The 25,633-nt window shown below is 41.3% G+C and overlaps 1 protein-coding gene across 1 annotated transcript in view; it reads right to left on the reverse strand.

Moving 5' to 3' along the window:
• Positions 1–283: 283 nt before the first annotated feature.
• itfg1 (integrin alpha FG-GAP repeat containing 1) overlaps positions 284–25,633 on the reverse strand; it is a 190,447-nt gene continuing 165,097 nt past the window's right edge. Inside the window, exons 15-18 of the mRNA XM_033622339.2 lie at positions 18,190–18,314; positions 10,865–10,947; positions 9,965–10,082; positions 284–1,516 (exon numbers count right to left, since the gene is read on the reverse strand). Coding sequence (XP_033478230.1) covers positions 1,457–1,516; positions 9,965–10,082; positions 10,865–10,947; positions 18,190–18,314 — 386 coding nt within the window. The 3' untranslated portion in view covers positions 284–1,456. The remainder of the gene's footprint in view (positions 1,517–9,964; positions 10,083–10,864; positions 10,948–18,189; positions 18,315–25,633) is intronic.

A 25,633-nucleotide genomic window follows, 5' to 3' on the forward strand; every position in this document is an offset into this window, starting at 1 on the left:
TTAAAGGCAGTTTAATTTCACTGCTGCTTCAACTCACAACACATTCAGATAATGAGCACATGTAAAGATGATTATTTTCAGTGTAAATTTCCTCCTAGCTTCACAGCAACAAAATAAACAGCGGACGTTTCCTTAAATTATTTTCAGGGGAAGAATTCTTATAAGTGGTGAATAATTGGTTTGGGACCTAACGTCTATCTATTTATTTCACGAGCAGTTTAAAGCAGAATGCAACATTAAAAAGACATGAAGACTAATAATACACAAATTAAGCAACACAGAGTTGAATTTCGCAAGCACATCTTTATTCTCAACCTCGGTAAGTAAACACATTTAGTAGCTTGAACATTCATTTGCAAATCAAATTTACAAAACAAAATAAATTACACACGCCCAGAGTTAATCATGAGTTAAAAAGTGCAAACCCCTTGGAAAGGCATGAGCTCAGTTTTGTGAAATAAATACCTAAACACACCAAAGAGCTTGGCCGGATTAATTTTAAAAAGAAAACAAAAATTAAAACTACATATAGAAACAAGCTGGAGTAAACTGTGCCGTTATTCAGCGGTTCAAAATTAAAAGGTTATTAGACTATTTTGCTGAGCCAGTAGCATTCAAAATTTGCAGGATGCAACATAGAAACTCTTTTTTTTTTTTTTGGCACTCTCATGATGCACCGTGATACAATCAACTGGGAAAAAGATGAATTTGCACTCAGCCGGCCTGTAGGCAATTCATCATTTTTGGTGAGATTGGTAACAGAAAAATGATTCTCATGATGTTGCATGTGTCCGCTTTTGTTCACTTTGCACCAGCTCGTGCTACAGTTGCAAGACTGAGACTGATATCACAGAATACCATTCAGTTTCATTTCACAGGTGATAAAAGCTAAGGAATTTCTTTACTTTATCAGTCAAATAAAAAAGAGGTTATTCAGCCGGACGAAGACATTTGACAGTAACACACATGGATTTCAAGTAAAATGACACATTTAACACACGGAGTCAAAGGTGCTTCCCTTCCAGTGTAAAAACAAACAGCTTACGATATTGGAGTAACTTGTTGGTGATTCAACAGAAATCTGTGTCATTTTGTCAAAAATGATAACTCTCATAACACCACTGATGATCATGTAGCTGACTACAGCCACTCCAAAGAAATCCCTGCTTCAAACTTGTGAGTGATCTCCATTAGGATTTCTGTGTGTCTCCATGGCCTTGTTGCAGCTCCTGTACATCTATCACTGGAATGAATAAATGAAAAGGAACATAAATTTTTCACATCTGACTGAAGGACTGAAAAATATCAAAAAGAAACGTTTTAGGGCAAATGAGGATCCATTTATTGGCCCTTGAAATGAGACTGAGTGAAAGTGTGTGTGTGTGAAGGGGGAAGAAGGAGGGTAAGGAGGAGGAGCACAGGAAAGGATGTTTTCCCACGATGCAGTTTTCTTCCTTCACATGGCATCGAAATGGAAACGGTGGGCTTCCTGCCTCTTCTCTCGGTCGTCCGCTTTCTAAACAGACAAATAAACATAGAGCGAGATACATAGAGTTAAAGGTTTTTTGGTTTAACTTAATCTATCACAATCAGTAACATAATCCTTCGACGACTCCTGCAGTGATGGATACAGGGACATCAAACACAGTAGCTCCTAACTGGTACAACAGTATCCTCTTCAGAAGTTAGTTTACCTGCTTGATCTGTTGCACACTTAATAAGCAGCATCTTGCATTTCAGTAACATGACGTCTCTGCCTTTAATGTTGGATGACATTACCAGTTCTTGGGGGGAAACTTTAACAAATGAATGGGCTACATTTTTTCACAATCCCACTACAAGTCAAACAAAAACCAGCCAAACAGCTGGAAATAAGGAACATTAAAAGTAGGCTAATTATCAAGGACTGTGTATGTAAAGTTCACTTTACTTCCCACACACACAGACACACAGGCAGGTGTGATGGCTGCATGCGAGCTAAGCTGACAACAAGCTGACAGACAGACATGCAAGATGTCATTAAGACACCACTAGTCGTACAAGATACAATGCAATAAATAAAAAGCAGTAAAAAGAGACCAAACTTGGGCCAGCATTAGAAGCCAGCCTCAGTAATAGCTTTATGTCCACACACTCATATTTTCTTTATGGAGGACAGTGGTGAAAGAATGGTCACATATCGGTTGCTGCAATCATTCCTATTGTCCGTGAAGGCAGTAGGTGATGGAGCACAACAGCTACAGTCCTTGTTCTGTGTAAAAATGCATCTGAAAATCCACCTGTAGCTGATATGAGGCTCCTGCAGACTAAAACAAACCAAGTGGACTCCTTCCAACATTACAGTCTTTTTAGTACAATGTTCTCTTGTTGCCCCAGACAATAGGCGTTTTGGATTAAACAGTTCTGGGTACTCCCTGACAGGAACTGTCCACTGGAGAGCTCCCCCGAGAATTACATTCCTTCTAGGCTTTTTTTTCTGTTTGCATTTGCACCACTAATAGGAACACTGAAGTGATGCAAGCCAGTCAGTGGTTGGTATGGCAACATCACCTCTGTGTGACATACAGTAAAGCCGGTTGGTCCATCTGTCAGTTTTCTGCCATTTGATTGATTGTTCCTTGTTCTAATGGTGCGGACACAAAAAAAGTGGAGTTGTTTAAACTATGAAAAAGGTTCTCTAGGTCCGATAACGCCTAATGTTTCCTTGCTGAGCTGCAGTGGAGGGACAGTAACACATAGAGGAAATTTTGCACCAAGATCTTCACTTGATTTGACTGACTAACATTAGCTTTGCTGAACTTTTCATTTTTACACAGAGCGATGACTCAGTATTTTGTCCTTCATCTCTTACACTGGAATCACGGAGGGTCTTTTCACAACCTGTATGTACAGGAGGATCATCTGCAGTGACCAACAACTCTTTCTGCATACAGGCCCTGACACAACAAGCTGACTGTTGGCCGTTTGTCAAGGATGGGCAATAAGTAAGCATCTGCTGCCCTCGTCGGTGCGATGTATCCCGCACTATAGCCCCTCTTTGAGTCCGTCAGTGAATGAAATCACTCTGATTGAAAATTAAGCTCAGCACATGAGAAGAGAAATGGAAGTGAGGAAAGTAAACAAGAGCTAAAGTCAAGAAGGAGTGAGATCAAAATAAATTTGTTACGTGAGGTAAGATTATTTTTCTTTAGCCACTAAGCTCTTCAGCAGAAATGTTTATTGATGGTTTGTGTTATTGTTCACTTGTGCATGGTAAATATGCTCTGTTCTTTCAACACTGGATTTTGATGTTAATGTGCTAACTGGCTAAGTAGTGTCGAGACGGTCTTCTGGTTTCATTTTTGAATGAGGTTTATGGAAACCTCTGGCTGTAGTCTTTGCAGCATTGGGCCTTTGTCTCTGCTAGTTCTCTGAAGTCGGTTTGGTGTGTCTGGGGCTTGAGGGCACGTGAAGATTGTTTTAAGGAAAATTGCAAACCTATTTTTTAATGTTGTTGCTGGGCCAGGTGGAGCTCATTTTACAGACTATATATCCTTATTTTTGTCTATAACAACACGTCTTATAAGAGGTTAATATGTTTTGTAAGTAAAATCTTAATCTGCCAAATGACTTGTAACCATAGTTTTCAAACTTTCCTCGGAAGTGAGGTAGATGTAAAACCAGAGCATAAAATTAAATGTACAACTATCTGACAATTGTACTTAAAGGTCCAGTGTGTAAGATTTAGGGGGATTTAGTGGAATCAAGCAGTGAGGATTCCAGATTTTAACCATCTGAAATTGGTTAGATTGTCTTCAGTGTTCATTGTTCAGGAGGCTTTCCTGGGAGCCGAATTATCCGCAGATGTTTCCTCCTCTCCAAAACAAATGGACCAGATGATTAAAACCAGTAAAAAGATGGAATAAAGCAGTTTCATGTTACAAATCAGTGTTTCTCCTATGCTGTTTGGCCTGTCGGACATGGGCTGCTAACCTCCCACTTGTTAATGTGTGCTCACCTTTTTTCTCTGATAACTTTACATCCCGACGTTTAGGTGGTTTTTACCCGGAGTTAAATCATCCACAGATGTGTCCTCCTCTCCAAAACAAATGGACCCAGTGAGTTAAACCATTAAAAACAATGAATACAGCAGTTTCATATTAAAGACATTGCTGTTTTTCCAATGCTGCTCATCATGGAGCGGCTGCTAACTATGGTGGCTGACGTGAAAACATGAATGTCCCCTTTTTAGAGCCAGTATTTGGTTTGTCCGTTCTGGGCTACTGTAGAAATATGGCGGGGCAACATGGTGATCTCCATAGATGAGGACCTGCTCCCTACCCAGCAAGCAATAGTCGTGATTTAAACGTATTGGCTATATTTAGCTCCAATTTAGTCTAGCTACATGTAACCCAAATTTAGCCGATTTAATTTTGAAATTGATTAAATGTAATTTTCACCAATGCAGATGGCGTGCGGTATGATATTCAATCACGTATGGAGAGTCAACAGTAATTAAAATATGTCTATCTCCATTTTTTGGACATGGTCTCTACATAGCTGTATAATTGATGACGTCTACACTTTGACTATGGTTAGACGTCTACCAAATTTTCACTGACAGCCCAAATTCAGCCGTGATTTAGCCTAGACGTCAGGTCTTCATGTAGACGACTATTAGACGTTTTTTAAACCAAAAAAATGCTTGCTGGGTAGATATAAATGGCTCATTCTAAGGTATTGAATACTGGTGACTATACTCTAATAAAAACATACTTATTATATATATTTCTGCCAATATATCCCCCTAAATCCTACACACTGGACCCTTACATACAATATTTGAGTAATTTAAATTTCAAGCCTTCAGAAGGTTAGTGTGGCATACTCAAAAGATAGATTTTACATAAAATATCACTTAAAGGGTTAAATCTCGCAATAACTTTTAATTCCTTTATCCCATAATGACTCAGAAAAGATCGGACATCACTTGGCAGTAGACTGTAATGAGGTTTAATGGGGCCGAGGATTAAAGGAGTGAAGCGTGTCATACTGTTTTAGAGATCGCCATTTGACAGTAGTTGAGCACAAAAGAAAAAAAAAAGATCCCATATCATCTGGACTGGTGACAGTGCAGTCAATAATGCATTTAGATCTGTTATGTGAGACGGACGGGGAGAAAATGGGCATCAATTTTAAAACACCTGAATGAAACAATTCTTTTTTTCATTCCCTAAACACTTTGCCTAAATGTTGCAGTAGAACAGCTCATGTTTAAGTATAGAAACGACTGAACCCAGACTCAGGACATTAGAAAGACTTTTTGAGGAGACTGTCCCCTTTTAAAAGACAGCCAATGCTTCCCTGATGTTGACTAATTTGCTGCACCCCAAAAGATGGGCAGTAACACATTTAGTGCATTTTTTATCCCGTCAGTTCTGATTTGTAATAAAGCCTTCATCTATCTTCCAAGATACCAGCGCCTCATATTGATTGATGCTGTGCTTTTTTTTTTTTTTTTTTTTCATTTTTAGGGCAATATATTTTCTAAGGAGCAGATGGATTGATGTGATGTTCTTTCCTTTGGATATGCGAGCCACTGGGCTGTGCTGCTGTTGAAGCCTGGTCTAATTGACTATCCAGGGGATACCACCAAATTGTCATCCTGAGGCCTGATTCATCATTAAGCAGCAGAGCATTGATTTGTGTCCATCTAAAGGTTTTAATGACACACTGGTGCGTCAGTGTCTAAAAAGCAGGTGGAAAGCTACTGAGAGGTATGTTGTAGTCTCACTGGGCTCTGATGTCAACTAATTAAGTCTGGCCTACATGTCCTGCGTAAAGATGATGGATCTTAGGTGAGGACATTGATTACATTCTGCTTCATTACATGTTTTTCCCCATCTATTTTCCTTTCCAATTCATATTCATATGGGTATCTCTGTTTAATATCCCCTATTACCTCAGCTAATATTGCATTGCACAGACATTCACGAGAGTTGTGTTAAAGCCCTGTTAGCTTGTTAGGCAGGACAGCACGTCTTTGCCCCCTGTGCTTCTGCCCTCCACCTGACTTTGTTATTAGAAGACCAAATACCAGAGGCAGCAGCGCAAACACAGAGAAATGCCAAATGTCAATCAGCGGGCTCGCCCTGACCTTACTGGATGCCTCGCCGTAAAAGAGGTGAGAGAGGATGAGATATGAAAGACGATGTTGGCGACGGCTGTATGGGATTCACCCTCAATCATGATTCCCCGGATGGTGCAGAGGGTTACGCCACATTAGCCTGTCGGTCCTGATGCGTATCTTTTGGTTATTGAGGCTGGCCAGGTATTCCAAATTAAATCAAATGTGCTGTGTTTTCAAAAGCTGTCAGTTTGAGCAAAGTGCTACAATTCAGGGACACTAGAGGCCTGTTTGGAGACAAAACTGCTGCAGCACAGTTTTAGACTACCACTGTTCGACTGCTTAAATTAGGAATGGAAAAGTTTTGAGTCATGGTTAGAAATTGGTTAATAAGGTTAATAAAGTGTCAGCATATCACAAGTCTGTACCAAAGAGAAGAGCATCAGAATTTCACTACATGCTTAACTAAAAACATTGTTATTAAGATATAGTGTCCCACTAGTAAAATATGACTAGGTGAAACATTCTGATTGGATCACTGAGCTCAGGAGGAATGATTTAACTAATTCATCATTGTTTTTAAGGCATAAAAGTCATTAAACCCAGCTCAGAAAAAAGAGAGAAGCACTTTGGATGTTTGTTTTTTTTTTTTACTTCCGAAGTGCTTTTTTCCCCCAGGAATCATGAATAAGGATTTCTCAATTAAGTTCTTAAAACTGTATTTTATAAGTTCTCGAATATTTTCAATCCTTTATTTGTGTGCTTCCATAATGTATCTCACTGCTGGTTCTCTTTTTATCCTATACATAGATAGCACTTAATGGGGGGGGGGGGGGGGGGGTAAAGACCTCCCTTACAAGCCTGTGTGCCTCCCCCTGCACTTTGATGCACTGTAGATGGATTAAGTAGGATGTCACCATAGACTGTATAAATGATGGATGTAGCTTCAGTGAAGTCAACAATTGGTTTGTGGACTCCTCTTTCAAAGCCTTGAGTTCGGCATTCCAGTCATTGACATCGTGGTTTTTTGGAGACAGAAGGGACCATATTTGGACAAGAGGGTGGATCTGACTCTGGCTTCATTTTTCAGCCTCTGAGATTGCAGCTTGGATTTCGCCAATATCCATGGACACATTCCATGCCTCTGTACATGTTTATGTGATTGCCCTTAAACCACATGGCCACATAACAAACTCAGTTGGTTGTATTGCATGCATATGTACTATGTATGATAGGTCGCTTTATATATATTTTTTTCTAACAAAAGTTGGAGTTTGGACCTCTTCCTCTTCTAGGTTCATTTGAGGTGATGTGTGTAGAGAGTTACATGGAAGGATATTTTTCCAAAAAGCTCAAGGTTCATTGAATAAAAGTCCCATTCATATATGTGCACAGAGAATGAGAGCTGACTCACAGTTGGCAAACTTCCATGACTTGGATAGGCATGAGGCCCTCCTGGTTGAATCATGACAAGAAAATGAGGAATTCTCATTCTTTTATAAAAAGCCAAAAGCCTGTGTAGCTAAAATGTACAGAGCAAAGTCATTTGTAAAGTTGAAGGAGCGTTTCAGTTTGAAACATCTGAACACAACATGGAATTCTGTTGTGTGCACTTCTAACAGGAACAGAAGCAACACATTATGTTTTGTAGAAACCTGATAATACATTCAGCCGTTTAAAGTCAGCGTTAAATAAATGTATGTTCGGCAAAGGCAGCACATTTTTTCGTTGTGTGAATTGCACCAGCAAAGCATTCTGAAATATGCCTCTGACCAGCTTCTGCTCCACAGCAGCAGTGGTGACAGGGGCTCCTAAATGTTGAAAACGAAGTTGAAATCATTAATAGCCTTAAAGGGACAGTTCACTCTTAAATCAAAACTACACATTTCCCCCTTACCTTTAAGCTATTTATAAATCTAGATTGCTTTGCTGTGAGTTGCCAACTGCTGGAGATATCGGCCATAGAAATGCGTGCCTTTTCTTGAATATAATGGAACTAGACTGTACTCGAACTGAAGTGCTCAAAGCAGAAAAAGAAAAATGGAAAAATTCGGGGAAAAAACAGAAAAAACTTGTGAGCAGTTTCATGCAGGAACTATTTCTTTCTACTGGACTACACCCGCCCACCATATCAACACACAGAGGGAAGCGTGCATCTACTGCCAGCTCACCTAGCACCACTGAGCTAGCTAACATCAAAGCTCAGCTCAGCCGAGGAGAATGCTGTTAATGTTTCCATCTTGCACTGTCATGAGCAGAGTCTCTCTTCCACGAATAGGTCACCCTTCCTTCTGAAAATAATTCCTACATGAAACTGCTCACAATAAGGTCTGTGGGTTATCTTGAGTGACTGGGTCATGATTTCTGGAAAGAGACACTGTTCAAATGTATTTTATGGTGCTTTGAGCACCAAAAGCCAAGTAGCATCTAGATCCATTATATCTGAGAGAAGGCAGACATCTCTGCGGCCGATATCTCAAACACTCCAGCACTACAGGTAAGAGGAAAACTACATATTTTGATTTTGTAATGAAGATAGACCAACAGCATCATTAAATTATCCATTTGGCTCCTGTGTGTGTGTGTGTGTGTGTGTGTGTGTTTGAAGGACATTGAAGATAAAGCTAAAAGAATCATTTTAACTGGGTAATCAAAGTGGCAAAAATACTCCCAGAACCAGTGGCTCCTCGTGCTTTACATCTGTACTGGAGAAACAGTGAACAAGGCAGACATTTCTTGATTACTTTGACTGGTCAGCCTCAGCATATTACAGTGATCAAAGCCAAATACATTGCTTTTCTGTGGCTTCAAACCCATAATTCTGCCTGTGTGAGGACTTGATTTCATGTTAAATATACTGCCAGCCGCTGCAAGTGTGAGAACAGTTTTTCTAATGAACATTTTTCTCTTTCTTCCTCTCGCTCTCTTGTTCCTCAACCCTAACACGGCTCCGCATAGCCTTCACCACCTCCCTACACACACATTTGTCCTTCCATCCACCTGAGCCTGCTAGGTATATGAAGACGTTTGATTCAAGCACCAGCCATGTTTTTTTTTTTTTTTTTAATGCAGTGTCAGTTGAGATGAAGCTGATGCTCACGCCCACGTATCCCAAAAAGAGGGCAATTAGAGTGTGTCTGTGTGTGTAGCCATGCACACATGCCATCCTGTGTGTAGACAAACACACATACAGGCACACAATAAGCGCACACACTCGCACGGCAGATGGCTTGGAGAAGATGCCAGCAACTTACTGCACCGCTCAGCCCAGCAGACAGCATTACCACAGCGTGTAGATGAAAAAGGAAGCAATCCAAAGAATCTCCCCCAAAAAAGAAAATGTGCAAGGATGACTGTTAAATACTGTTTGTGTCTGTGTGTCCTTGACCATGCTATATCTGGTTACTTTTTGCTGTGACCGTACTGTGTGTATGTGTGTGTGAGTGACACAACAACTGGACCAGGAGAAAGCCCAAAACACACATGAAAACATGCATCAACTCCCTGGAGAGCGTATTTATGGCAATAACGAACAGCAGATCTGCCATGCTGAAAGGACAGAAGCAGGCAATTACAGCTGAATGTCCTTCCAGGTTGTGGCCCGGGGAGAGAGAGATAGCTAGATAGAGGAAGAGGAAGAGAGAGAAAAAGGGTGTGTATGTGTGTCTCAGTGGGAGGCTAGAGGACTACAGGACAGGGACAGTGAGACCCATCTGCTGCTGGTTGTGACCAATCTGCTCTCTCTCTCTAACACACACACACCCAGTCTAAAGCAGTAAATCACTGGGAAGAGGCCAGCGTTAACTACACCATTGTATGTGTGTGTGTGTGTGTGTGTGTGTGTGTGTGTGTCCTGACCTTCTCTTGCCAGTGGAGGATTCCAATAATGACGAGGATGAAGATGCACACTCCGATCAGTGCGATGGCCGTCAGCAACACGCTGTTGCTAGGAGTCAGGTACAACTTAGCGCTCCAACTAAAGAGACAAAGACAGACAAAAAACAGAGAGAATTTGCCATATGCTGTTTTATGTTTTATCTGACAGAAAAACAATGTAATTACCAAATGGCACACATTAGCAGGGATTGTGTCCTCATTAAGTTAAAATAAATAAATGAACATCTCTCTCACTTTCTTGTCACAGCTGAACAGAATGAAGCACTGCTCTCTTTTTGGTTTCCAAGAACATTTATGTATTTCCAGCAATCCAACCACTTTGATATATTAAATTCATCATCTCACAATCTGTTAGCTTAGACTGTATGTGAGAAGAATACCAAGGCACCTGTTTCTTTTTAGATCCCATCTCACTCATGGTGTGTATGTAGGTGTGTGTCTGTACTAGCAAGACCTGGCGAGGACATAAGTGTTATGTGGCTATATAGAGGAGTGTGTGTGTGTGTGTGTGTGTGTGTGTGTGTGTGTGTGTGTGTGTGTGTGTGTGTGTTAAACAGCCATCTGGAGCTCCTCCTGGGGTTTGAGCTACATGTGAACAACGTCATGATAACATGAGAGCTCATGCTGTGAGGTGTCTCTGTGTATAAGAGATTGTTTTGTACAGACAAACCACACAGACACTGTCTGTATTAAGTTGATGTAACAGTAAGTTGAATATGTTGTTAAGTGGCGTCAAGATGACGGGTAAACTGTTGAATGGTATCCTTAGCAACAAGCATCAATGGTGCTTACAGCAAATTACTCCGCTGTGAACAAGGAAAACTGGCATTTACAGTGTGAGGACTATCAGTGTTTATGTACCTGCGGGGCTTATTGTGGGGGAAGGGGATGACAATGAGCTGGGAGTTGGGAATGATGGCTGTCCACTCCTGCTTCCTTATTTCCTGAAAAGAAACAGAAAAAAAAACCATGAACTGGGTATGCACAAGGGCCGGGCGTTTAATTGAATTTTATTTGCAATTATGATAATGAAAACAAAATATTTCAGATAAAATAACTATTGAGCTGCAGTCTGTTTCCCAATAATGCTCTTGTTTTGTCTCGAGGTGTAAATCCAGCACACCCCTTGTGCATGGTGTTGCCAACTTAGCTACGTTCTCGCTAGAGTAAGTGACTTTTTAGAACCTCTTAGTGAGCCTTTTCTAGAAAGTGACTTGCGACAAATTTAGTGATTATTCAGACTATTTCGATTATTTCAGGCTGGGAAACCTTGGGTCCATCAATGTGGATGCCACTTGATGTGCTCCACCCACCCAAATATCAGTGAAGACCAAGTACACACCCTCATGGCAACAGCACTTCCCAATGGCAGTGGCATCCCAGCAGGACAATGCACCATGCCACACCTTAAAAACTGCTCAGGAATGGCCGGAGGTACATGACAAAGAGCCCCCCCAGAGGTACCTCCGATTCACGGTGAGGCATCCTTGGAGTTGGCTCTGACTTGTCAAGGCATGGACACAGGACCTCTGGGGGATGTCTTGTGGTTTCTGGCACTGGGGTGTTGGCGGCGGATCTTTTGAGTCCTGTAGGTTGCGAGGTGGGGTACTGGCAAGTCCCACAGACAATCAGATTGTGATCTGGGGAATTTAGAGGCCAGGTTGACACTTTGAGCTCCTTGTCACATTCCTCGGGCCATTCCTGAACAGTTTTTGTGGTGTGGCATGGTGCATTATTTTGCTGGGGAGGCATTGCCTTCAGAGAGTGCTGTAGCCATGAGTGGGATGGACTGTATCAGGTGGCATCCATGTGAATGTTAGGACCCAAGGTTTTCCCAGCCAAACACTGCATCCTAATGAGATGATCAATGTTATTCATATCATCTCTCTGTGGTTTTCTTGTCGTGGTTGATCGGTGTATATTATATTGTAATTCATTTTCATGCACACTGCCTAGAGTAATCACAGTCCATGGTTCTTCTGCCAACAGTTTAGGGTCTCTCCCTCTCCTCTTGCATCGTATTTATATTCATTAAGGTTCAAGGTTCACATTTAAGGTTCAAGAAAATATTTAAATTTCTTTGTTTCCAAAGTCATTGAGTTCAACATAATCATGATGTCAAAACTGACCAAACTAATCGTGATTATGTTTTTTGCATAACTGAGCAGCCCTTGTATGCACACATATGGTAATACATTATGTTAAAAATATAAGCAAGATTCCCATGGAGACACACACTTAGAATATGTGTTAAGTCCTCTGGGGCAGAATAATAGGGTCCCATGGTTTTCCTTAGCTACTGTGGCATGGCTATTTTAAGCTGTGCATTTAAGACACAGACAACCTGCTCCTTGAAATAAATGACTCCGACTGTGGGGAGCAACACAGTTTTTCTAGCGTGTGTATGACTGGGTGTGTACATCTGCATGTGTGATTAAGTATTTGTGTGGCTGTGTGTGAGAGAGTTCAGCCATCTGCAGAACAAGTCATAATCTCAGTCTCTGTTCTGCTAAAATATACATCGTCTTCTCTCGTCCTGTAACTCAGCTCGTCGTAGCAGCAGCAGCAGCAGCAGCAGCAGCAGCAGCAGCAGCACTGAGGTCTGCTTTGAAGATAGAATTCATGGGAGAAAAGTCGAACCACTGCCTGAGTGTTAGCACACAATAAAGTACATACGAACTCTGAGGTGACTTAAGGTGATTATTATCACGTTTTTTTCAAACTGTCCAGTGATGACTGACTGGATCTTTGGCAATAACAAGGATATTGAGGGAAATATAATCCAGTTGACTGTATGATTGTGTGTGACAGGAGAATATTGTGAGCAGCAAAGCAACCTTCAAACAAGATCTGAAGAAACAGGTTATAAGTAGTGAAAGACAACAGATTCTATGGCTAGAATGTGTCAAGTTCGGCAAAAGCCAAATTTAAAATCAAGATACGAGAACAGGAAGCTCTAAAACACAAAGTCATGCAACAGGGTTGTAGTACCGTACCTCACCATATTTTGACAAAAAAAATGTCACTTCCTGTTCAATTAATATTTGTTGCTTTGGTTTTGTCTCCTATGTCTTATTTCCCACTTACATAGATGAACGTACACTCATGATTTCTGGCTACTCACTTGTGTTCTCTGCTTCATCTGTCATATTAATGTTATACTGTACAAAACACAGTCATGACAGTGGAGAGGTGGTTTGAGAAGTTTCTGAAGACATATACTTATCTCCCACACTGTTACATTAAAGAACCTACACACCCACAGCTGACCCACAAAGGTGTTTTCACTTATGCTGTCTGATTAGATGACCGCCCCTCCAGATTGCATTGGTGTACACTGTGCATGATTGACAGCTGCCTCTGTCTCCCTTCATCCCGGCTTTACACCAAATGACTTTTCAAGCGATTTCACTACTGCAGACAAATTTCCAATGTTGGAATAAAATCATGACTTTCATCGAGGTTGGTGTGCGCTCCTGTAATCTCCATTGCTCAGTAAAAGGTGGTCATAAAAATCAGTCCTTTTTGTTGACAATCCAATAAAATCAAACATGTTTAAAAATGATCATACTTTTTTAGTCGCGGCTCACGCAAATACTGAAGTTCAATAATGTGAACATCATCAACAAACAATAGGTGCGCTCTTTCCAGCGCCAAACAAGAAGCAGCAAATTGGGTAGACAGTAAACATGGAGGGGACTCTGGGGAGGTGCAAGAACATGAACAAGTCTTGGTTCTCTTGGACTGGAAAAGGAGGAGAACCTGGTGGAGTTGTGGAGTGAACAACAGTTGCCGCATATCTGATCCACCAACCAGCACTTGTTTTAGTGAGAAATTTTAACTTTTGAAACAGTTTCCTACGTTCTCCTCCCACTAAAACAACATGGTTAACCAACAGAGGCTGGTATTAAGTTAAGGTGACTAAATAAAAAATGTAAAGTTCGTCCACAAATACAGTTAATGTTTAATGATTGTATTGATGCTGAATTCACAAGAATACTGTCGAAATATGATGCCTCTTATCTTGTGATCCTGGAGTAATGTGTTTTTGCTGACATGAAAGGAGTTGTTAATATGTTATATTTTTTTAAATGAGTTTGGTATGAAATTTTCCACCAAGAGCAGGATGGGAAATAATCTTAAAAGGAATTTAGTTGTAGACTTGCAGACAGTGTCCCTGCAAGATCCCCTGTCTTTGCAAAATCTTATAGTCTGTTAGTAAAATGTCTTTATGACAGTGCAAAATTTGAATAATATCAAGAATCACATGAAATTAAGGGAAAATCTTTAAAGACAGTTATATTATTCTTTATGTTTATATTTAGAAATCACTAGGACGTCATTGTTCAGCGGTGTATAATCAGACCCTTCACCCTGCATCCCTGAACAACCCTGTCACATAAATAGTTACAGTTTTCGCATGTCCTTTGGGAAGAGTTAAACATCAGAAGTGAAGTTGCAGTGATCTTTAAGACATTTGCTTGCAGCACTGTGTTTGACAGCAGTTTGACTTTGCACAAGTTCAAGTTTCATTTTTAGTAGTGTGCCGCCTTAAGGCTCAACACCCAATGATGGCATCTGACACAGACTGACATAGACTGTATTTAACTTTGCATACAAAGTACTTCTGGAAAAGCCCACTGTCATCGATACTCCCTGTTGCCTTTCTTCTTCACCTTCTTCTGAGTTGAATTCTTCCTTGTGACTTGATGTAGCCCCTGCTCAGGCTCAATGGGGGTGAAGAGTTCAGAGATATAAACAGGGGAGGGGGCATCATATAAATGATTTAAAAGCTGTAATCATGCTCGTAGCTGTGAGGAATTTCCAGTTCTACATTTGGCAAAATCTGAAAGTGCCACTGCTCTTTAATTGTAGCTCTCCGTTCTTCATCAATTGAGAGGAACCACATCTCGCAGCTATTTTGAATAAGCGTGCAACAACAGCATTGCTTTTTACATAACGAGCACATTCTCGCCGCCAGCCATTGTCGCTTAGCTCTTGGAAAGCGCTGCCGTCGGTGCGGCAACTGGCGGGGGAGCAGAGCTGGAGACAAGTCAGCCTCCACTACTGCTGCCTGGGAGCAGATCCGATCTGGCTGTTTGGAAGAGAAAAGTGTTCCCAAGTCTTCAGAGAGAAAGAGAGACACTCTGGTTCAAAGCCAGGGAAACTGGCACACTATGAGAGAGCGAGGGAGACAGACACAGAGATGGAGGGTGAGGGAGACAGAGAGAGAGAGAGAGTGAGAGTGACAAGTAGGGGACTGATTAGTGAAGTAAACCACTTTGAGCAGCAAAGGGAATCCCCTGGGTGGAAGATAAGTGAACAGGAGGAGAGAGACTCACAGAGAAATATGGGGAGGTGGGGGGGAGGGGATAAAAGAGAGGAATGATTGGACAGAAGATGGAAGATATCCAAGTAGATTTTACAAAACCTCTCCTTCTGTTAAACAGCAGGCAGAAACTCTCATTGTGGAGGAGAAAATTGTTAAGGGCACAGCAGGGGGGGGGGGATAGCGAGAGAATGGAAGCAGGACAGATATAAAGACTGACAGAAAGAAAACAAAAAACAAGAGAGGGATAGATAAAGAGAGTCCACAAATAGAAAGATCCAAACCTGCCGACTGAGCAGGGTGGTGTAGCGGTCAGGATTTCTCCTCTTTCCTAAAGAGCTTTCCAAAGCTTCTCCTCCTCATTACAGGTAGATTTGATGGAGTTACTCCACTCCCTAGTCCCCCTGGGTGAAAAATATCTACTCCGCATAATGGGCTGCATCTTTAGGCATTCATTAATTCACTCTGTAGAGAGAATGGGCGAGGAGGAGGGGAAAAAAGATCACATTTCTTTGCACAGGAAAAGGAGTGTGTGGAAAAGGGACAACAAAGCAGCTTGTTTGAGATGAGTGTTCTTGGTGCACTACAGCTTCTGAGTCGCGGATCGACCCATCTACAATTCTAATCAGCTGCTTGACGAAGATCTTGGTACCACACGGGAGGAGAAAAAAAGGGCCCTGTCTTGCCTAATATTGAGTGTGACAAGTGCAACGTGAGAGAGAGGGGGAGAGAGAGAGAAAGAGATGAGATGGATATGGAGATAGTGCAACTGAAGAACGCTGACATTTGAAGTAATGTAGTGTAGAAATGTGGCTGACGAATACATTAAAAACATAAACCTGATAAATTATTTACAATATCAGTTTAATGATGGCTTGTAGTATGACAGGCGGCACACACGGGCTGCATCCATAGAGTCATTCATACAGTACATCCTTTGCTCTCAGAGCTGTTAAATAGATGTTTAAATGGCAAAGCAAAGGTGGGGGCGTAGATTTTATTTCTGCTGAAGTGGGGAGGTCGCTGCACCTTTATCAATCCTGAGTGATGTCATCATTCATCCCATACATTATAAGTGGGGTGTGAAATCTATCTACTACAAAGAAACTGTTCATTCAACTCTTCAGTCTCAGCCATTTTACTGCCCAATGACGCCTCTGTAAACCAGTCAAGTTTCAATCACAGTTTACATCTATGTCTGTGAAAACATGGATGCTTTACCCACATCTTCCCCCAGCAGCACAGAGGATCCATACAATCAGTTTCAAGGTGGGCACCCAAGATTAGTGTCACCACTTATGTATCTGACCAAATGTCTCCCCTTCTGTTCCTGAGTTACGATGTTTAATAATGGCCAGAAAAGTGTTTTTGCATAACATTATGATGTAACAGTGAAGCTGACCTTTGACCTTTTGGATATAAAATATCATCACGACATCATTTTATCCTGTTACACATTTGTGTGAAATTTTGTCATAATTAGCACATGCATTCTTGAGTTGTGCCAAAAAAACATATTTTGTGAGGTCACAGTGACCTTGACCTTTGACCAGCAAATTCCAGTCAGTTCATTTTTGAGTCCTAGTGGACATTTGTGCCAAACTTAAGGGAATTCCCTCAAGGTGTTCTTTAAGGTATCGCATTCCAAAAAAAATGAGACAGATGCAAGGTCACAGTGACCTTGATGTATGACCACCAAAATCTAATCAGTTCATTGTTGAGTCCAAGTCGATGTTTGTGCCAAATTTAAAGAAATCCCCTCAAGGTGTTCTGGAGATATCATGTTCATGAGAATGGGACAAACAGATGGATGGACAACCCAAAAACGACGCCTCCAGTCACAGCTGTTGCTGGTGCGGAAGCATAAATATAAAATACTACTCACTTGTGTTTAAGAGAACTAACAGGATCCATAAAAACACAAGCGAATGAAACACTTCCAGGAGAAAATTGGAGAGAATGAAGAACTGTGTAGGTTTTAATTGTTTTTTTGTGTTAAGCTAATAACATATCGATCGTTTCAAAAGAATTCTGTGGACTACAGGATTCTCCCATACTCTTGTTCTGCACATTTGACCATTGATAGAAACATCGTTATCTTGTTAGCACATATTTTGTTGCATCAACTGCTGCTTAAATAAGAAAAAAACAAAAAAACAACAACCAAGCATTAAATGTTTTTGCAACAGTAGGGAGACAATGTTGTTCTTTTCAGCATTTCTAATTTGATAAGAAAATACATGGAGGGAAATCCCTCTTCTGCATCGTCACAAAATACCCTTCAAACAAGTCTCACAATCCTCAGAAGAAATGTGTTACATCTAGCCCACTGTGAAATAAAGCCTGAGCCGAAGGAGAAAAATAACTGTTTTACTCTACTTTTGACTTTGAAAGTGCTTGAATTATATTTACCCTAAATTAGCCCATCATTTGATATTTTTCTAGTTCTTAACACCATGATCCTGGGGCTATTTCCTCTCAATGCTCACTCTCTTTTTTTCCCTAGAATTATTGCATAGACATTAAATGTCTCAGCCACGCATGCCATTCATTGTTATATTCCAGACAAGTTAGGGTGCTCAAATGACTTAATTGGGCATGTGAGTGGTGTTGAACATATAAGATAGTTTGAAAAAAAAAGGATTTTGATGGAATTTTCACCCAGAGGGTTTAAGGGGTTTTTAAATCTTTGGTTGCTCAGCACACCTACCTCCTTTTCTCTATCTGCTGTAGGTCCTCGATGCACCTCTATAAATGCATTTCTCTCAGATATTCTGTGAGACTGCACAGCCTGTGGCTGTTCCTACAGGAGTGCTGTGAAGTGTCCAGGTAATATAACCATCTCATATTTCCTCACCGTCTCTCCAGGCTGCCGGGGGATGCCGACGAAAAGGTGGTCCAGGAAGTTGGCGCTGCGTCCGAGGCCCAGCACAGTGTAGGGCAACTGGAGGGAGAAGTGAGCCGACTGGCTCAGCTGACCAGCTGCAGAAAGGCAGAGAAAAGATGATTTTAAATGCCGAAAAAGCCTCATCTCAAAAGAGTATTAAGCCCCAGTGTTTTGTTTTTAAGACACATTTCATTCCTGTTACTAGTGGACAATTACGGTTGCCTCTGAGTTCCCCAGCAGGTCAAAGTTTTCATCTGACTACTGAAATATCTTTACATCTTTGGATTGGCACAGACTTGGGTGCACATATTCATGTTAACTATAACGATCCCTTCACTTTCATCTAACACCATCATCAAGTTAAGATAATGACAAAATCTTACTAATTTAACGATATTCCCAGCACACTCGCCAATACAAACATGCTATATATAGATGGTGACCACAGTAGACATACCAACCACACATCTACATCTGAACATGTTGGCATGCCAAGTGTAAAACTCAAGTGTAGCTCAAAGCATTGCTGTGCCTCAGTAAAGCCTCACAGACCTGCCAGTGTGGCTGTAGACTATCAGTCTTGTTTTGGACCAGTCAATACATTTGTATTTTGTATTGCACTTTAGCACAAAATGGATTGTTTTGACATTCTCGAAGACGCATTGCTTTGTGTACGGGTCAACATTTCCTGGCTGAGTGATGCCAATACTTTTTCATGCTTTTGGCAAGTTACTCTAGCAGTTTTCTGAGTAACTATTTTTGTTCTTTTTTTTCTCATCCTCAATTCATTTGGAAAAAAGCCTGTTGTAGCCTCCTGTGAATCATCCTTGATGGTCAACAGGGACACAAAACAAATTAATTTTTACCCATATTCCTGCTTGTGTCTGACCCCAGTCACTCTCTTGTACCTGGCCTTGCATATTTTTCACATGTAGGTTTAAAACAAAAATCATTTTAATTAATTTTCATAATGAACATGACTTATATCTCTGTCTCATAAATACTTTGTGTTTTGTGCCCCTTTTATACATTCTGTGACAAGGCAGTCCAAACGTTTTGCACTTTTTCATTCATGCTCAATACAACTGATTGAACTGTCAGCTGTGTGTGCAGACATAACCCCCATTTGCTTTAGTGATCTTATGATACTTAAGGTGCAATGGCCCTGCTTTTCCAAAGGAATTGTTAAGGTTTATATAATGTGAGCCACTCTAACCTAACCTATCCTGACCATGACTGTCAGTGATAAGAATAAAATGTAGAAGATAAGGTAATGAGAGGGATGAGGAAGAAACGCACAACGGGAGCCACCGAGCTTGGGGGACTGCAGCGTGAGACCTTGTGTTCTGTGTGTCTGTGTTCTGACATGGAGACGCATCATAAAAGATACAAATCAGAGTGAGACACCTGAGGCCAGTCCGACACCTCTTCCCGTCTCCTCACACAACCTTCCCCCTCTTCCTCCACCCTGTAATCTCTCCCTCCTTACTTACTATTCTCATCCAACCCTTAGTCTCTTGTTTCTCCTCTCCGCTCATGTCTCTCTCCTCTCCCCTGATACATCACTCCGTCTTGGCCTTACTCATTTCGCTTCCCCTTCTTCTCCTCCCTCCTGCTCGTCTCCCCTCTCTCTCCCCTTCAGCTGCTGTATCTCGCCCACGCCACCCAACTCTGCCAAGTGCAGCCGACATAAATCAACCTCTACGTGGTAAACAAAGAGAGGGAAAGAGAGAGAGAGAGAGAGAGAGAGAGAGAGAGAGAGAGAGAGAGAGAAAGCCTGGAGGCAGCCAGTGATCAGAACTAATGTGGATGGACTGCGTATTGCAGGCCGAGAGGAGCACAACAGCTTAGCTTCTCTCTTTAGTTTTTTTAATCCATGCCTAACCTCAGTTCAGTTAAAAAGAAAAAGATTTGTCCACCTAATTTTCAGTCATCTCAGGTGAACCTGGGTCAGGTCAGTCCAGGTCACTGCAGCTCAATATTTCTCTTCTGTACTTCTCTTTCATAATACACAAGTAACGCAGGCATTTTCACTTGGGAACATCACATATAGGGGTAAAAATTCATCAGCCAGTGGGTGAAAGTGAGAAATTTAAACAAGCAATGGCTGTTGTATAGACTGTATGTTACTGCAATAAAAGCTTGTCCATGATTCTGTAATGTACTACATGCTCTGGCCCCAGCCGGTCTGACCACTGAATAGACTCATCGACTTTTGCCACCTTCTACCCGAGAAAGCTTTTCATCAGTTGTCTCTCTTTATCTCTCGCTTGCTATCGCTCTACGTATTCTATTTTCCCAGCTTTTTTAGTGCAGGGTTGCTGGGTGTTGTGAAGAGGCAGCGTAATTGCCTTAATCGCACACCACAGAGAGCAAAAGAGAACGGGAGATGGACAGAAATATTGCCTGTTTCCAGGAAGAACAAAAAAACACAGAACACTGTCACTCGTAGTAGAATTCACTTATTCAATATGGACAAAAACAAATAGACATGGACGCATTTTAGCTAAAGACAGTCATGATGATGGCTCTTTAGCTGAAACACATCCGTGTCTATATGTTTTTGCCCATATTACATAAATGAATTCTACTATGAGTGCCAGTGTTCTGTCTGGTTTTGATGTTTGCCAGTACCATGCATGTTTTTAATATTGTCTTTTATTGGGAGTTTTGTGCATCACTATTTTTCATCACTGTTTCCAGGCAGAGCTGGGCACAGTTTCATGGACATTAACTTATTCAGGGTAGTAAAAAGCCCTGGCTTCTAACCATAGGTGTAGTAGTTAGGTAGGTAGTAGTTTTTTTCTCCAAATGACAAAAATAGAACATCTGCAGTTCCAGTAATCTGTTTTGACTATTTCTTTATTTGTGATGCATTTGCAAAGAAACATTACAAAGCCAACCTGTAAACTTAACCTTAACTTAACCTTGTGCTGCGTCCAAAACACCTGCAGGAAATAAAGGCTTGCTTGGTTATGTTTTCATGGTCTAGCCTATTAGATGAGACTTCTGCCAGCACTGGAACTTTTCCTCAGGATGGATGATTCAAATGTGACTTCACAGCATGTAAGTAAACGAAACCATTCAAAACCAAAATGTATTGCCTATATTGCTTGATGCCAAAATAATTATAACCCACTGCATCCTAGATGTTTGGCTGACTTAAGCATAATTTCTTATCCTGTTTAGGGTCTATCCCAGCTGACAATGGGCCAGCAGTGGGGTATGCCACATTATCACAGGGCTGGCTGACACACAGATACATTCACGCTCACATTCACACCTACAGACAATTTAGACTCACCAATTAACCAAACCTGCACGTCTTTGGACTTTGGGAGGAAGACAGAGATCCACACTGACATGGGGAGAACATGCAAACTCCACACATATCTATATAGACATACACAGAAGGGCCCCAGCTGGCCGGCAGGTTCAAACCCGGATGTGTTGCTGTGAGGCAACAGTTCTAACCACTGCACGGCCCTGCTGTCCCTGATTGGCTGACAGCGTAATTTTCCCAACATGATGAAACTATTCACAAAGTCTGTCTAACATTTGATCGTGTGATCAGTAATCGTTGGGTCATGTATGTTAACTTCCTACCACAGAGCGGTTACATAACTTTCAAAACTAGCCACAACTTAATGAAACATGTGCATGCATGCATGCGTGTCATAGGTGCACTTCAGTACTTAAACAAATAGTACCACATGCATGCTTCTAACATTTAAGAGGAATCCTGGGGTGTCTGACATTTACTCAGGTGTTTGTGTGTGTGTGTGTGTGTGTGTGTGTGTGAGCAAGTGTGTGTAGAATTGTACCAGATCAGTAAAGAGGAAAGCTGTGTTTCAGTGCTGTATGTGATGTTATACATAATTTTTAATTATGATCTAAAAAGATCACTGTAACAGAAGAAGAGTGAAAGGGGAGAGATATCAAAGCAGACTGACAACTATCTAAAATACCTTAACAACCACTGGATGGACTACTATGAAACATTTCCTCTAGCGCTTACATATACATTTTTAGTTTTCAATGAAATATCTCAACAACTTTTGGATGTACTGTTTTGAAATTTGGTGAACACATACCCAGAGGATGAATACTAACAACCATTCTGTATCTAACACACAAAATGTCTTTGGTTGTAACATAAATAACATTCCCATCAATACTTATTAGCAAATTTTAGCATGCTTAAACACTAAGTTAAGATTGCGGACATGGTAACCATTAAATCAGCATGTCAGCAATGATTATGTGAGCATGTTAACATGCTTATGTTAGCATCCATCTCAAAGCATTGTGCCACAGGACAGTTTCACAGAGCCGCCATGGCTGTAGACTTTTGTAAGATGTAAGCCTTTTTCCAAGGTGACTTGTAGCCTGATGAAGAAAAACAAAACTTACAAGAAGTGTGTGTATTTTAATATAATGTATGAACACACACACATCTTGCTGCTGAGAATCTGCGGGAGGTGACAAAAGTCATATCCTGGCCTGCGGCATGCGTAGCCTTACGTAATATATTCATTACTGAGGAGCAAACACACACATAACTGAACCGAGGAGGAAACTTCACAAAACTGAAAGCTGTGGAGGTCAAAACTTTTTATGGTTATTCAAGTCCAAGTTGGTTTTTCATATAGGCCTCACAAGTAGACCTTAATGAGTTTACATAGAACAATCCCACAACTATTTCCCCTTGCTATGCTTCCAGTTAAATAAGGTAAACAATGTATGTAAGAACATGAAACAGTCACAAGAAGCCCGACTAATGTAGGCTGTCATCCTACAACAACTGACCTCAGACCCTCACCATATGCAAAGAAACTATGAAGGAAAACCACCTACATCCTGATTAATGCTCTGGGTTTTTAGTTTTGCTGCTTATGCTGAGTAACTCCACAACAGCACCTGTCAGCTATGAACGCCCCTAATCCCTTCTTCTATTCTTGATTTTATTATGAACCATGAAGTGGCCCTTTTGGTAATACCATTCCTTGTTGTTGATATCCACCAATCAAATAACAGACAGACTGACGGGGCACTGACTGTCCCACAGAAGAAAGAGCAGGAGTGATACAGAGTGTTACTTTGAGATGGATCCAGCAGGGGAAGCCATTTTAAACCAGCCCACGGCCGCTTACTACTTCACACTGAACACCGTCCATCGGGTTGGACAGAACAGGATTTTTGAGGGGATTGGACCTTTAAGCCAGTCTTGGTTTGATGTTTTTTGATAGACTGCTGCTCTCTGTCTGTAGGCAAGAGGTGGATGGCTTGCACTCGGCCACTCAGCAGGGTGGAGTGTGTCTGTGTGTCTGATGGAGGATCAAGGAGGGTTACGTTGCAGGCAGGGAGCCTGGCTTAGCATCCACTGAGTGCTGTGTGTGTGTGTGTGTGAGTAGACTGGCTAGGAAATGTGGCCATGGCTGGAGCAAAGCCATTTCACAACATGGGAAGGCTGGCAAAGGGGTATTATGCAGAGCAGTGTATCAGAGTGTCCCTGTTTTGTGTTTGTCTGTGTAAAAGTGTGTGTTAGTGTGTTTTTGTCCTATCTCCCTGTGGCAGAGCCGGTGGAGGCCTTGGCAGGGAAATCCACCCTGTACACATGACTGACAACCGACAATCCATCTCTTAGAACACAAAGCGGATTCGAATTAGCACAAGCAGACGGCTTTTGGTGTGTGTGTTTGTGTGTGTGCATATCTCATTTTCACAAAGTTCTAAACACACACACACATTAAGGTGGGCACGATATGCATCACATTCAGTGAGTTAGTGTTCTAAAGCCTGGCCAACAATACTAACAAGGGAACACACACCCACACCCACACCCACACACACACACAGACACTCAGGACCTCACACACACATGAAAGTAAATACACAGATTCTAAAGGTTATAGCCCAATTTACACTGACAAAAAGGGGAAGAAAGAAAACTAAAATACACAGAAGGAAGTAGAAGAAACTGCTCTTCTCCATCTGAGTGATTCATTTATATATTCATCTATTTTTGGTATTTATGTCCCTCAAAAGCATTGCCCCAATCTCTAGTCTCCAGTGGACTGAACTTGGTCATTCATGTACCCATTCAAAACCTTCACTGCTGGAATACACCACAGATGACATGAGTTTGAAAAGTGCCCTAAATATATAAGTAATTATACTTCTGACAAAAGTTTCAATGCCAGTGAGAACAAACTACAAAGACCTTAGATTATAACAAAATGCAGCTAACTGCAAAGGTAAGTTGAATACAGTAGGTGAATTATTCTGATCCTAAATGATGTGTTTAACTAGCTCTGGACCATACAGACTGCATAAAAATAATCGTCATGGGGCGTCGGTGGCTTAGTGGTAGAGCAGGTGCCCCATGTACAAGGCTGTTGCCGCAGCGGCCCGGGTTCGACTCCAGCCTGTGGCCCTTTGCTGCATGTCTCTCCCTCTCTCTCTCCCCCTTCACACTTAACTATCCTATCAATTAAAGGCAACAAAATGCCCTAAAAAATATCTTAAAAAAAAAAAAATAAAATAAAATAAAATAAAAAAATCGTAGTGGCCACCATGACATCAACCAGTGGTTTGTGGAGTTGCCTCGAGTTTGGCATGTTGGCCATTGCCATCTTAGATTTTTGGTGGAGTTGACCTCCCCGTTACTACGTCTTCCTACTGGAAATCTTTACAATACTAAAAACAAGCTAATGTAACGTACATTTCTGCATCAGTAAATTTAATTATTATCCTTTTAAGGAACGAGGCCAGAGTCCATGCAAAAAGCTAGTCAGCCAATTAATGTACAGAGCATGCTAAAAGCAGGAACTGGGGAAGGGTGTACCTAACTAGTCAAAAGTTTCAGTCAACAATAACTGAGGTGATGGTGGAGAAGGTCATCATAATGTACCTTTTAACAGGTGGTGTGTGAGGTCATTAAATACATCACGACATGTGGATGGTGATGTCTTTTCAATATTTTACCAATTTGTTGTTCTGCCATTTTTTAAATGTCTGTCATCTCCTACAGTCATATCTTGCGTAAACTACACCTCACTACCCCTATGATCTGTGGTGATACTGCTTTGTCTGGGCGTATCGTAAAGCTTTTAGAAAACGTGCACGAATATGGCCAAAATGGATGCAGAGTGCGGATAGAGGACTCCATCTGTGTCCCTATATGTTTTCCAATGTTGAGCATAAATGAGCCCTTAGCACACTGACCAGCTACGCTCAAAAAGTGCTGGGTTGTTTCTGTAAACACACTCTTGGGTGGTTTTTATTTTGTGACAGTTATTATATTGCTACCGAACAAGGTTGCATAACTCTTTGCAGCCCGTTTAGAATTCTACAATTTTGTGTGTGGCGGTCTCCTGGTTTGTTCATTTAGCTGCTCGGTCCTCCATCTTAC

Source organism: Epinephelus lanceolatus, chromosome 2, assembly GCF_041903045.1.
Source record: "Epinephelus lanceolatus isolate andai-2023 chromosome 2, ASM4190304v1, whole genome shotgun sequence".
Classification (NCBI taxonomy): Eukaryota; Metazoa; Chordata; class Actinopteri; order Perciformes; family Serranidae; genus Epinephelus; species Epinephelus lanceolatus.